At 51.0% G+C, this 14,237-nt stretch overlaps 4 protein-coding genes across 4 annotated transcripts; 2 read left to right on the top strand and 2 right to left on the bottom strand.

Annotated features, from left to right (window-relative positions):
- Positions 1 to 73: 73 nt before the first annotated feature.
- On the bottom strand, positions 74 to 3,784 carry Z517_04674 (uncharacterized protein; the record flags this gene model as incomplete). The annotated part of the gene is made up of 1 exon (XM_013430002.1): positions 74 to 3,784. One exon carries the CDS (start codon positions 3,782 to 3,784, stop codon positions 74 to 76), a length of 3,711 nt encoding a protein of 1,236 aa, XP_013285456.1.
- Positions 3,785 to 4,963: 1,179 nt separating this feature from the next.
- Positions 4,964 to 6,283, bottom strand: Z517_04673 (uncharacterized protein; the record flags this gene model as incomplete). Its single annotated transcript, XM_013430001.1, has 2 exons — positions 4,964 to 5,951; positions 5,997 to 6,283. 2 exons carry the CDS (start codon positions 6,281 to 6,283, stop codon positions 4,964 to 4,966), a joined length of 1,275 nt encoding a protein of 424 aa, XP_013285455.1.
- A 1,601-nt stretch (positions 6,284 to 7,884) lies between these two features.
- Positions 7,885 to 9,412, top strand: Z517_04672 (uncharacterized protein; the record flags this gene model as incomplete). Its single annotated transcript, XM_013430000.1, has 8 exons — positions 7,885 to 7,978; positions 8,028 to 8,061; positions 8,133 to 8,476; positions 8,543 to 8,710; positions 8,763 to 8,837; positions 8,890 to 9,143; positions 9,195 to 9,271; positions 9,337 to 9,412. The coding sequence occupies 8 exons, from the start codon at positions 7,885 to 7,887 to the stop codon at positions 9,410 to 9,412; spliced, it is 1,122 nt and encodes a 373-aa protein (XP_013285454.1).
- A 1,188-nt stretch (positions 9,413 to 10,600) lies between these two features.
- Positions 10,601 to 13,988, top strand: Z517_04671 (uncharacterized protein; the record flags this gene model as incomplete). The annotated part of the gene is made up of 3 exons (XM_013429999.1): positions 10,601 to 11,075; positions 11,128 to 11,237; positions 11,292 to 13,988. 3 exons carry the CDS (start codon positions 10,601 to 10,603, stop codon positions 13,986 to 13,988), a joined length of 3,282 nt encoding a protein of 1,093 aa, XP_013285453.1.
- Positions 13,989 to 14,237: the final 249 nt, after the last annotated feature.

Below are 14,237 nucleotides of genomic sequence, written 5' to 3'. Positions count from 1 at the left end.
GAGGTGCTGGGTTGAAGATTGTGGAAGTTCTCATTCACGCTATCCCAAGATCGTTCGCCGTACCTTTGGCGATTCAGAGGCGATCGAGTCCCTCAGCTTTCGGGCGGGCATCGATCCTGAAGGACGGAGGACGTTCCAGACTCTCTGCGTCGCTAAAATCATTAAACTGGCCCTCACGCAACCTCACTGTTGTCTTGTCCAGCCCTTTCCCACTCCATGAGTCGACCGGTTGCTGGAACTTATTCCACCAACCCATCCTAAACATCTCACTCTGCCAGATACCCTTCTTCTCCCATTCCTCATCCGACCAGTATTCTGAACCCGGGGGAACCATGCCAGATTTCGGGTCCACGATACGGGAACCTGCTAGCAAGCTTGCCACGGCGGCGATGCTCCCAATAGGTTTAGGCAGAACATTTCGCATGTCATTCGTAATGAACACCACAAGCGCACATATCAACAATACACCCACCACACCTACTAACAAGTGCGTGGACAGCGGTGACTGCACGAGACGAAAATGACGAGGATTGACATATGCTGCCTGCAGAGGATTGACCACAGTTTCGGTCTCATTGTTGGACAGCGTAGAGAATTCTGCACGGAGGAAGGTGTTGACAACTTGGGCCATGTACTGGCGGTACAAGTGCGTGTACGATGCAATCAGCTTGCTCCCATCCAACAGCTCACTCGTCGGGGTTCCATCCTTGCCATAAACCATAGCATTAAACGTCTCGTCAAGCTCGTCAGCGGTCGATGTGATGTTTAAAACCTGCAGGGTAGGAAACCCAGTATAATAGTCGGAAAACTTGAGTGCCGAGCCAGGATGCACCACCGGATCAGAGGAAATTGAGAAGTCCGGCAGATTGAAGGTCGCATTGACCTGGACCCGCTCCAGATATTGCGTGCACAGGACCGGGATGAAGTCATCGATTTGGTTGTCTGTGACGTGGCCGTAATATAAGGCAAGCGTAGGGCAGCTATCAAGAAATCCTAACACCAACGTCGAACCAAAGTATCCGGACGTGTTTACTGGGACTTGCATGGAGGAGGAGAGCCAAATATATGCAGAGTCGATAGAGCCTGTGTTCCCGCAGCCATCCGGTGTGCTGATGTTGGAAGAGAGGAAACCGCTACTAAGCGTAGTATTCACGATTCGGTCCTCAGAAACAATGTTGCAGGTCGTTGCTCCACGGATCGCTGGTGTGTCCACAGATATGGTTCCGCTTTGGCCAAGCAGATTGTTCGCATTGTCGCCTTTGAGGCGGAGTTGGGGCATGGCAACTTCAGAGTACGTCCACTGGGGGTATGACATGTTACCTTCGATGACGAGGAGTGGGACATTCGTGGAAGTGATCGCTAATGTGGTGGTATTAAACCAGTCCAGAGCATCAACCTGGACCGAAATGCCTTGACTGGTCGCTTTGGTGGTGAATAGGCCCGACACGATGATGGTGAGCAGAGGAGCAAGAACAGCCGATACAGATGCTGCAGTCAAGGCAAAGCGGCTGTGCCGGAGACCATTATAAGTGGCGTGGAGAGATATGTGTCTCAGCGGGTACCAAAGCATTGAAGAGCTAGCTTCGCAGTCGGCTTTTGCTAGGGCGTGGAACGACTCGGTGAATTCGATCTCAAAGTCCATTATGTTGAAGAGAGTCGCTAATAGAAGAAATACCAAGACTGGGACATACAACCAGGAGTATCTGGTCGCGCTGTCGTCGCTGACGTTGCCGAGACCGTTATGCGCTTGTGATTGCGACAAAAGGACTTCCAATGTGATGATGGCGGCGATGGAAGCTAAGATAGTCGATGTCATGCCAATTCTGCGCAGGATGAAAGGTCGGGTCCATTTGATGTCCAGAGGAGCCGAGTCGCCGCGGTCTGGTGGTGATCCATGTAGTCCTGATTCGGCTCCGGTGACCATTTGGATGGAGAAGGTTCGGGCACCATCTTCATATCCTGTGGCAGTCATGAACCTGTGTGGAGCGAGGATCTCGCGAAGCTCACCCAAGCTTCGGTGACCAGTACCTCGAAGACGAGCCTCCAGTGCCGGGCTACGAGCAAGAATTGCGGCAACCGCAGCAATCGAGTCGACACTCCTTGGTACCACGCCCCTTGGGCGGACACATAAGATGAGAACAATGAGCAAGACCATCAGTGCAGCGACAGCTTGCATGACTCTGATTGGGATCTGTCTCGCGATCAGACGGCTCTCGTCCTTCGAAATTGTTCCCTCTACAACCGGCTTCGTATCTTGAGCTGCATCAGAAAGCAGATAAAGATTGGCGACTTGTGCTGCGATTTTCCCGTATATCCTATTAGCAGTTGTATTGAGGTAAGAAGGCTCGAGGAGATCTTCGACCTTGAAGTTGACTGTATCTTGTTGCATCATAGTCGTGAAGACATCCAAGGTGACGTTATCCGATGTCGAAGTGGAAATTGTACTGGCTTGCTGCGTCGTTGCCAGAACTCCGTCAGCAATGTCAACAGCGCTGAGACCATTGAGTCCACGCCCATTTCCTGTCATATTGACGGAATGGACGTTCCCCTGAGGGTCAAGTGTGACTAGGGCCGACTGGATTGAGTAGGAGGGAATGCAGACGATGTTGGACGAGTCTAGTAAAGTATGATTGTTCTGGCTGAAGCCTTCCGAATATGTCGCCGCGATCATGAACCGGAACCTTGTAGGATCGTCCGGTGGAAGATTGGAGCATGTTACATTCTGAATTGAAGCGCGGTAGCCAAATCGATGGGCAGTGTCGTTCTGCAAATAATACCAATCTGGGGCATCAAGGTATGCATTGAATATCTGGCAGTCTGGAAGTGTCACCGATGTGTTGTAGTACATTGATATCGGTGCATTACTACGTCTGTCCGCAGCAATGGTGTATTTGAGTGTTCCAGATTCGCAGCTGAGATTGGCGCTGAAAGCGTCAACATCAGCAGAATATGTTAGACTGCCGTTGACAAATCCGTCTCTGGGAGCAAAACTCTGAACAGCATGTTGGTCTGTTGTACCGACAGGCAGGCTGATATTGTAGGCCTTGTGGCCGTAGGCTACAAACGCAGCCCTCGAGTCGACTGATGCTGCGTGATCAAAGTCTGTACCAACAAAGGTATTGTTGAGAGCCATTGAGGTTGGGACATCGTTTCTCTGGACTGACTGGAGACTGAACATCCCGGTGCTTAAGACAGTGATAACTTTGATCAGCACGAAGACAATAATGCTAGAGGAGACGGCGAAGTGACCGCGTCGTAGAGATCTCCAGAGCGACGAGAGCTGGAGCGGCGTGACATAATCAAGTAGAAGACTGTTCTCTGCTCGCTGAGGGCCTTTTGCCATTTCTGCCCAGGGTTGAATAGATTTTGCGGCGTAATCGACTTGACGCCAGAGGACCGTAACAACCACAAATACAGCGGTTGGACCGTAAGTCCACAAATAATGATTTTCATCACTGCTCGTCGCAATTCCATGATTGTTCTGCGAAACCGTGTACACCACTTGCAAAGCAACAATGACGGCCACGAAAAAGAGGGCAAAAGCGATCAGAATCCAAGGTCTCAAGAAGAACGGATTCCAGTGTGTATTTAGCCGATGGCGCGATTCTTCGGGGTTTGATATGTCTGTAGGAACGAGCAACGCCGAACCCGGAGAGTGCTCACCTTGTATCCAGTTCGATCCATTTCGAGAGTTTTCAAGTTCAATGTCAGGGACAGAGCCGTGGGGAGGCTTCGGACTGCCGAAAATAAGGCGCGAATAGCCTCGTGGTCGAAATGTATCCATCACGACAATGGAGATAGATTTGATAATGCCATGGACTGTTCAGACAGCAAAGAGCTGCCCAGAGGTGGATGGTATCGAAGAACTCTTGGAGGGAATGCTGGTTTGAGAGAGCAAGGAGGGAGGCTCAACAGAGACCTGGTAGAGGCCATAGTGGCGCTCGTGTGTGGTGTGTGTGGTTGTGACCAAATGCCTCACTGGCAGGTCAAGGCCACCGGGAGAGTAGTACAACTGTTCGGGCACGTCCAGGGCTGATCGATTTATTTTTGGCCCCTTGAAACCCAAACTTCGGGCGCCGTTCATGTCGCATGAGGGTCGCTTTGTGAAAGCGTAAACCTTGAAGAACTCAGGGTGGCATTGAAAAAAGGAAGTCCTGTCTGACAGACGTGATTGCACTGTCTGACACACTTTATTGGCGTAATATGCTACGAAATGCTCGTCAAGCTTTTTAGTCTGACAATTATTTTACGGCTTGGCGTTCTCATTTCCGTCCCACACTACCGAGTACAAGGTAAAAGTTCTCGCATGCTTGGTTGGCTGGTTGGTTACTGGTTGCACCAAATTACCTGTCGTGACCCCATTCATCGCACACATTCTCTTTTACCGTACCAAGTGCTACGTCGTTGTCTGTCGAAAGTTCTATTGTGTTGCAGTGGCGGTGTCAGAGTGGGAGAGCGACGGCATGATTCCAAAATTCTTTTAATTGATGGTGGCTCTGTCATCCCGTTGAATTCCTCACTAGCATCTTCAAAGAGTGGGGGTTTACGTTTGACTGACATATGTACAAGTACGACTATGATTAGGCCCTCGCGCCCCTGGTGCCAGCTATCAACCATACCGAGATTGTCCCCTAACGCCCTGACCTCCTCAAATTTCTCCCAGCGGCCAGTTATATTGCTTCCGCGAAGCCACCACCACCACTCAACATAGCGTATCTGTCTCAGGGCCAACATACCCACCCCTGTGCGGGAGGATCTGCAGGAGAACAGAGCACATACCCACAGTATCTATATGCGTGTGGTTTGATGGCCCTGTGAGGGACCGTGAGCCCCTCTGCCCCTGAACGGCCTCTGTCCTCCAACCTCGCCTGTTCCGCAAGTGGATGGATTTGATTGGGAGAATTGATTCGCCTTCGGGTGATGCCAAAATGCAGGTACAAATTGCCATTTTCTATGTACTACCTCAAGCCAACATCGGAGGAACCATCTTAAGACTGGCCATCTCAGTCAGGACCTGCTTGATAGCTTCTTTTGTACTCACGAAGCCATGCCAACCCAACTGGCGATTGCGGTCCATACTGATGACTCGACCCCATCCTCCAAGAAGCTCCCCGTCGATGAGGCCAAAAGCATCCATAGCCTTGTCACCAAAGGGGTTATACTTGAGCCCATGCTTCGATTTCAATACCTCCCAAGCTGCCAATACCTCAGGCTTTTTGCTCCACTCAAGAAAACTGAATGAAGCTTTCACAATACCAGGTCCGCCGAATCCACGAGGTGGGACAGGATAAGGCATGGTAATGGTTGTGTATGCATCGGCATCGCTTGCTGGCCCACTTGCGGTTGTCTGGTACCAATCGGCAAGTGTTGGCCAAAACTTTCCCCAGGTGAAGGCACTATCGTCACACTGGTTGAGTGCTAGATTACCAGCCTGGGAAGTCAAAAGCGCCCATTCAGCGTGGTATGCCATCAAGGTGGACATCGATTGATGCTTGACAACGTCCCACGCTGCGACATCCCCTGGAAACAGCAGTGGAAGTCCTAGATGAGCCTGAATGGCGGCGTAAACCGACAGAGGCCACAGTATATTCATGGCTGCGCTCTCAACAGCACCAAGAATAAAGCATGGTCGTGTAACCACCCAGCTGGTGTTGTTCTTCTCGCAAAATTTCTCGAGGAGATCTTCCTGCGGAAAATAGAAGTTTCCCTGGATTCCATGCCGAGGATCTTCTTCTTCCATGGGGATGGCTGTTGGTCCAAGATGCAAGCCATAGTATTTCGCACCTGTCTGAAGCAAAATACGCTTTGGGAATATGTTTGCCAACGGTAAGGCACTGAGGAAGTTAGACAACAGAGCCATATTCTGCTTGGTTGTTTCTTCGATGTCGCTCCACAAGCTCTGGCCTTGAAGAGGAGGTGGTTGAATATATGACGCGAAGTACACATAATCCCTGCCTGTCAGTCAGCTAGATCAAGGTTGGGATGGAAGACCTTACGCTTCAACTCGCTTGTCCTTTAGGACCTGAGCAATTCCTTCCGGAGTACTCTTCAGAAAATCTACTGCGATATGCTCGACACGAGGTGGTGTTTGACCCGTTGGAGGGCGGCGTGACAGAGCATAGATCTTCTCCCATCTCTCAGGAGCTTCACTCAACACCTTGGTCATTGCCGAACCAGAGATGCCATTCGCCCCCGTCACGATTATCCGCAATCTCTTTCCTTCATGCTCCGGAAAGGTCGGGAGGCCATGAAAGATTCCTTTCGAGACGACTGTTTGCGACATTTTCAATACACTGAAATGCTCTCATGAAAACTGAAGGGGAATGAGGCGAAGGGGCGTGGCGATAGGAGACCAGCTCTCTTATACCCAATGTGTGGCTCGAAGGCCGACCTATATTCCAGCAATTGCAGCAACACGTCTGCTTGCATGATGCTGTAAGCAGGGTGCCATTAGACGCCACATTCCTGGGATTTAGGATGAACGCCGTGAGCAAGCCATGGTTCGACGTAAAGTATCACACCGCATCCTGCTCATTCGCGACTTCTACCGATCTCTCAAAGAGGAAATAACAATATTCAGTCACGTGATCGCTTTTGGGGCCTATCCACTTATTCTGGTCGACTGGCTGGAAGTAGCTGCCATTACTAAGCACTTCTTTGACGATAACTACGCTGTCTGGAGAAGGATATTGGTGTGGCCACTGGTGCCCGTACTGACTTAATAAAGCAACAGCCTGATCAAGTAGTCGTTGCGGATACACGTGCCGAAAGAGAGTATTTCGTTGCGTGGAGCAAGCAATTGGCACGCGTACACGTTGGTCACCACGGCTTCCAAATGGTCACGGAGACGCTCCTTTCACAACGCTCTTGGAAATCACCAATATCGATGTCTTCGTTCAAAGTCTGCTCTGCTGACAGAGTCACGCCTATGACTGATACACCAGTGTTTGCCATATATCGCCTACTAATTCGAAGCGAAGGCAGCGAACTGTCAGTTGCAGGCGGACTCGGTAAGAGATTGACTGATTACTAGTACATCCATTTTCTCCGTCGTGGGAGACTTTGAGCTGATGCGCAGGTGTGCTCGTTCCGTGAGCATCGAACGACTCTTGACAAGACTAAGGTCTGTAAAAGTTCGAGGGCCAGGAGCGGCATTCGCGGGTAAGTCACATGGCAGAGAATGACTTGAGGACAAACGGTGGCCATGCCGCAAATATACAGCCATACCGCCTCCTAACGATGTCATTCAGTGACGACAAAATCTCTATTTACGCGTAGATCGGACGAAGGGCAGGAGCGATAGGAGTTTATCCCCTAAGAGTCTATCTGGGGATATTCACCTTCGCGTCCAGTAACGTCACGAATGTCAAAAAGATATCAGAGGCTGCATCCAATCAAACAGAGATCGCCAACACGAGCAACCAAAGGTTTGATCTCGCCTCGGATGCCATGAACTGCACAATGGCCATCAAAGATCCTAATGAGGGACAGCTTATGTTTTGTTGCTATTCGTGCGCGCAAATCAGCAAGAAGAATGAGTATTGGAAACCCAATAGAGGTTGTCCTCCTGCGGCAGCTCAATTGGCCCCCAACTTTAGCATTTCCCTTGCTTGACTATTAGTCCGAGATAACGCTTCTGAAAAGCACATGTCGGACTTGTCCTCAAAGTGGGGCGTTGCCATATGTGGTATGGACATCAGCAACACGGAGCTTCGTCCGCTTGACTTGAAGGGCGCGGAGCAATCTGAGCCTCAGCTATCATTGGTGTCACACAGGTATTTAAGCCATGAATTCACTTGCGATAAGACTGTCAAACAGGGGACGAAGCCTATACAAGAATCGCAAATATCGAACTGTGTTGCCGTAGGACTCGAAGACCATACCATGGCGAATCGTGGACGGACGCTGGACCCTGAAGTCTTCTCGATCAACGATCTGAAAGACAAGGCGTCCAAAAACCTCCCCAAGATGTATCGAGGTTAGACAACGCTTGCACCCAGCTATATCCATGCCAATAACGCAGACAGAGTACTTTAACGAGGGCGCCATGGACATGATAACGTGAGTTTATGGGTCTGATCTCCAATCGTGGGAGAAATCGGTCAAAATAGCCAACGTCTCTGTTTCGGCAGTCTTCGAGACAATGAAGCCGCCTTTGACAGGTATCGGATACGACCTCGTATTCTGCGCAATGTGTCCACAATCGACACGAGTACCACAATATGGGGAAGTAAAGTGCTATTCCCGTTCGGGTTCTCCCCCGCGGCTATGCATCGACTTGCTCATCCAGAAGGCGAAGTGGGTACTTCAAGGGCCTGTGCAGCTCTGAACGTGGCGATGGGGCTCAGCGCCTACTCAACTGACTCGCTGGAAGACGTTATCAAGCAGAGTGAGGGAGTGACAAACCCGTATGCTATGCAGGTCAGTCTTCTGAAGAGTCAAGAGTTGACCGTACGACTGTTGAAGAGGGCCGAGCGTATGTGGCAGACAACTTTGTTCCGTTTCTTAACTGCATGGCCGGCACAACTGACAATCTCCACAGAAGCAGGCTATAAGGCTATCCTTCTGACAGTTGATGCGCCAATGCTGGGACGACGATTGAATGAGTTCCGCAACTCCTTCTCTATGCCGAAAGGTACCTCATATCCCAACATTGCTCCAGGCCTAGACATGAGCAACTTAGAGGGCGGAGACAATGAATTGGCCTATGGTGGGTGTCCTGCTGTACTATGTCAGTGCAGGGGTCCTAACGACTCTTGAAGAAAACGGCCTGAACTGGGACGAAGCCATCTCATTTGTCAAACGTCACACAACCCTGGAGCTGTGGATAAAAGGAAGTAGGTCGAATCTCCAGACAAAAGAACCGTGAGGCTGATCTATCTCTTTCAGTATACACCGCGGAAGACGTGGCCACTGCTATCCATTACGGCTTGGACGGTGTAGTCATCTCCAACCACGGCGGACGACAACTGGACAGTGTCCCTGCGACCTTGGACGCTCTCCGAGAATGCGCCCCCGTTGCAAAGGGCAAGCTCAAGATTGCCATCGACGGCGGGATTCGACGTGGGACCGACATTTTCAAAGCCTTGGCTTTGGGCGCCGATTTCTGCTTTGCCGGACGAATCCCAATCTGGGGATTGGCAGTGAGTACCCGTCTTGTCTGCAATCCCCTCGAACTCACGCCATTATATTAGTACAACGGCCAAAAGGGGGTAGAGCTGGCCATCCAGCTCCTGTACGATGAGTTCAAACTCACAATGGGTTTGGCTGGGTAAGTGAATCTGTCAGAATGACCGCTAATTGATGGTGTAGCTGAGATTCTGATTTTACATACAGGTGCAAGACGATCTCGGAGATCAATCGCGGACACCTCTCAATTTTAGAGAGCAATGGTGTTCTATCGAAGCTGTGATGTTGGAGACTCATGGGCTGCTGCGCAACAACATAGTCTGGGGTAGTGGACAACTGCACAGAGGATAGGAAAGGGGACATAAAGCAGGCGATGTACTGAGATATATACTTGGTATATGTAGGCAGATGTTTGCTTCTACAGTGGAGAGAACAGAGATGCAGGGTTAACCACTGTCAAGTCTCGAGAAAGCGAGTCTCTGGTGATTCTGAACAATTTCAGTCAACAAATTTCCCACCTCTAGTGATCAACCCCACGATGGTCTCTGTCGTGCTTACAAGGCCCGCAAGGCTGATAGTCTCGGTGACGGGACTAAATTCTTCCGAAGCCCCTCAGTGGCTGCGCCCAGACCTCAAATCCTAATCTCGACGTTACAATTGAGCAGGCAAGGCAGGTCATCTCCCCAGTATAAGAGTCGCAGCATTGTATTGAGCCAGGTGTTGTCAGGCTTTTCGCTATATCAGCCTTTGAACTCCATCTCACCCACACACCGACTGTTCGAACCATGGCTGAGTGAACGGAACCTGCACGCCCGAACATCTTCAACTGTGATCATGCTCTTGCCTTTGAGCATGGAATCATGTCGGCTTACATTCAGAGTAAGAGGGAAAATCCACAGAAGATGATGTGCGATCACAATGTGTAGCATGCTGGATTTCTTGAGGGTATACCCTGCCCGAGCAGTCGCTGTCCATGGGGACTTCTTTTGATGGCCTGGCTGCCTGGGCAGACATGGCTTCCGCGATTGTCTCCCTTTTGTCGCACTTTCCCGGATCTGAGAGGCCAACATCTGTTTTGCAGTCGGGATGGAGCTGCTACGCTCTCGTCGCTTCCGGGTACGCCTGGGTCGGAGTCAACAAGACGCCCTATCTCTGTGTTCTCCTCCTCTTTCTCTCGACGTTTCTTCATCCCTGCCAAACATTGGACCTCGAGGCCGTTGACGTGCAGCACTTGGATTGATTGGTACCCTTTGGACGACGACGTTGCTCATAACCATCCAGCTACCACAAGGACTCCTTTTGGTGCCTTGAAAAGTTCTTCGCTTGATCTCGTTGAGGATACGCTGCTGGTGAGACAATACTGTTGCGACAACTCCTGCCAACCTTCTTCGCATCTTGTCTTCAAACCGCCAAAATCATCTTGTCTGCGCTTCGCCTAGTGTTGTTGTGCCCTTGGTGAGAATCTTGCAGGATGTCTTGGAAGCTGGCCGAGTTGAGATGGCGTCAAGATGTCGGTCTCAATGAGAGCTGCCGGGAACGCAATGGTAGATCAGGTCAAGACAACCACCTTGAGAGCGAAAAGAGCAAGGTGATGGAACGCACAAAGCGTGGTCGCTCATATACTGCGCCGTGGTGCCGTGCCGTGTTGGGGAAGAGCCTGGCGGAAGACTCTGTCAACAATAGAATTCGGCCGGACCCGAGACCACTGCCGTTATCTACTGGTCTTTCAGACTCTTCAACCACTCCTCTGCTTCGAAGCGACCAGGACACAATAGGCAGCTTGACAGGACATAATCACCCTCTCTCTGTTGTTGAGAGAGACACCCCCCAGTCCGATCCGTCGCTCAATCACTGTATACCTCTTTCTCCACACACGTCATTTCGACGCCAAATCAGCCTTTGTCCTGAAATCTACCAGAGTGAATGGGCGTGCTCACCACTGGATGGTGCGTTCTTCTCTTGACGTGTAGACAAAGACGCCACTGACTATCCTGGTAGGCAATCAGCATTCCCCAAAAAGTTCAACGTCGCCTGTGCAGACCGGCGAGAGCAGCATAAGCGACCAGACCAGACAAGAACTGACAAGTCTGTCACAACCATCGCTCACCGTAAGTCTCCTTTCCATTCCACCCTCAACAAGGAAAATCGCTCACGATGGACAGGACTTCAAGACCGACCCAGACTTACCGGGCCAGTTTGACTTCGAGTTTGTTCATCCTCCAAGTTTTGGGCTCCAGCTCTGCAGACCAGCCCAGGTAGTTGGCCACAAAGCAGAAGAGAAAGGCTCGTATTTTGAACATCGCAGTGTCTGGAGGCGGAGTCAGTCCTTTTCACCAAGCGCCCAACGTGTCTCACTGGAGTCGACGCATCATTCTGATTCAGCTCTCCTTCAAAACTTTGCCATGGATGACCCAGCTAGTCATTCAAGTCCGGAGCCTCGCACAACGCGTCCCCTTTATCCAGATCTGCCTTCTGCATATGCACAGATCCAGGGCCGCAGAACTGCAAGTCTTCAGCCAGTCTCGTCGAGCAGGAGCGCAACCCGGTTCCCTCTGAGCTCGTCAAGCTCGTCTTCTGAAGATGAAGATTACGAACATCTGCCTTTTGAGAATGACGCCATAGAACTGAAAAACCTGCCGTACCGAAAAGTCCATTCAGCTCAGGGTATTCTGCGGGAAGCCGTTTATCACCAAGCGTCTAGCGCAGTGCTTGAGACGACCGTGGACAATGGCGATCCCGATCTAGATTGCAGAAGAGGCTCGACCACATTGGATGACATTGTCTCTCAATATGCAGATGCCAATCTCACAGGCTATCAGACACACAATATCAGGATTGACGATGGGGCGTATGTTGAGCCGGAGCCATTGAATTGTGTCACGGACAGCAAGTCGGCAGACGATGCCGCTTGCTTTGGAACTCCAAAGACACGTCAAGGTCATGTGGTCTCTGGGAATCAACTCCATGAGCCTTATCAGCATCGTGCAGAGAACCAACTCCCTCGAAACCATGAGGGCTTTGGAGCAATCGATGACGATGATGAGGAATGGGTAACAGTACCAGAGACTAGCCGCAGTGGCTTCCTGACTCCTTCAAAACTGCGATTTCGTCTGGCCAAGAGAGGGACTGCAGACACGTCTGATACCACCTTCACCGGCAGAGGGAGTCCTGCGTCACCCTGGGATCCGCTGTCGAGCGCAAAACAATCTGAACGGCGTCCCCAACAACAATACAAAGGTCCTTTGAACTCGAAACGCCATCATCATTCTCCTAGTCAAAAACCATGCAGAGAGACAGCCCTAGGGTGCAAACAGCCGCTTCACAAAGAGTCGTCAACTCTGAAAACAGGTGGTCAAGTTGCAGACGCTGATGAACGAGTCTGTCGTCTGGATTCTGCCGTCGCCCCTGCTGTTAAGGCACAACATCATTCACAGCCCAAACTGCGCCCCTTGAATCAAGTTTCTTCAACACATCTCACTCCTCTGTCTCATTCTACACGATCTGCCACGTTATCATCATCTCGACGTGTTCAGAGCGCTCTCCAATCAAGTTCATTACTCCCAAGAATTCCAGATGACACTCTTGTATCGAGCTTTCTCTCCCCAAAAACCATGACCTTCTCGAACGGTACTCCACGAGCAACAGCAGAAAACACTCTCACGATACCCTCGATCTACGACGACTCCCTCAACAGCATCGCTTCAGCTATGGAAAACCCTCACTTCACAGACGGGACTCGCCAATCTCTCATCACCCCTGCCAATAACAGAAATTTCGTTGGTGAACAAGTTGAAGGTGACAAAACTGAATCAGCGGCTATTTGTGACATTTTCGCTTCATCCTCCGACCATGGTTTTGTTCAGCGTCACAATATTGAAGGCACGTACATTGCCAGTGGAGACGCGGAAGCTTTAGCTGCTCGACATTACAACGAAGGAGGTTACAGATTCAACGACGCCGACATCTCTCGATTTCTCCGAGACAGCCGTCTTCTTCGCCAGAGACTTGATGACAGACACAAACACGAAAACAATAACGCCATATTCAGGCAGCAACGTGTTCTGGTCACCGAGAGCAGCCTAGCTAACGTGTCATCCGACTCAACCATGTTGAACCGTCTTCTACACGCTCGAACCTCCTCCAGCAGTCACTACTCTACCATTGACGACCCTGCTCGAATTACCGGTCAAGTCACACACAAATTCAAGCAATTCCTGAGCAGCAGCGGCACTGGTACTGGTACTGGCACTGCAGACAGCGCAAACTCCGAGTATTCAAGCCTCGGGAGCGTTCACACCTCAACCAACAGCACCTCTCTCCAGGAACCGGACGAGAACTTCGACACATGCGATGCGATCATATATTGCCATCGGTGTCCTTCGTTCCCTCTGAGCCCTGAGATGCTAGGAGTCGTGAGTCTCGAGAACTTGGGCCGTGTCCCATTTGAGCGCCTACAACTATCCCACGACGGAAAATGGCTCGAGAAGGGCTGGTGTTTCCTGCACGAGCGAATGGAATACAGCCATGCTGTCCTCGCTGGCAACGAGGCAGCCATCAGCGAAGACCTCAGGTCTGTCCAGCGTAAAGCTGGCAGACTGCTGTTGGTCTTGGGCGCGGCGACGTTCTTGGTGGGTGGGTGGACCCTGATCCAGTCGATCGGAGAGGGAGGCCCTCTGGCCACTTCGGCCATGGCTGATCTGACAAGGGTGTTGGCTGGCGGGGAGGAGGGGGTGGTTTGCTGTGTGCATCCACGGGATGCAGCAATGGCGCAAGCCATTGAAAAGGCGGCGGTGTCGGTGGTGGTGTTGGTGGTTGTCGGCGTGTTGGCGGTGCTGTCCTGGGCGGCGGCCACTATTTAGGTGGTTCGCAGAGGTTGAAGCAGGCGGGCGAATGCCCTTGAAATAGGTTGAATCAATACGAAATGAATATGTCACCACTTGCCTCTTTCTGTGTCTTTGCCATTCATTGTCTTTGAAGTGTTTCTGCGTGTTATCGCCATTGAAGAGTGGAATAAGGAGAATACGCAACAAGAAAGCGAGGCGGAACATGCCACTCCCGGTGAAAGATTCTTACTTAAGTGGAACTGACACCTCGCCATTCACACAAGC

The sequence above is a fragment of the Fonsecaea pedrosoi genome (assembly GCF_000835455.1).
Source record: "Fonsecaea pedrosoi CBS 271.37 unplaced genomic scaffold supercont1.3, whole genome shotgun sequence".
In the NCBI taxonomy this organism is placed as follows: domain Eukaryota; kingdom Fungi; phylum Ascomycota; class Eurotiomycetes; order Chaetothyriales; family Herpotrichiellaceae; genus Fonsecaea; species Fonsecaea pedrosoi.
Note: the sequence above shows the minus strand (reverse complement) of the source record. Positions and strands in the feature narration are given on the sequence as shown.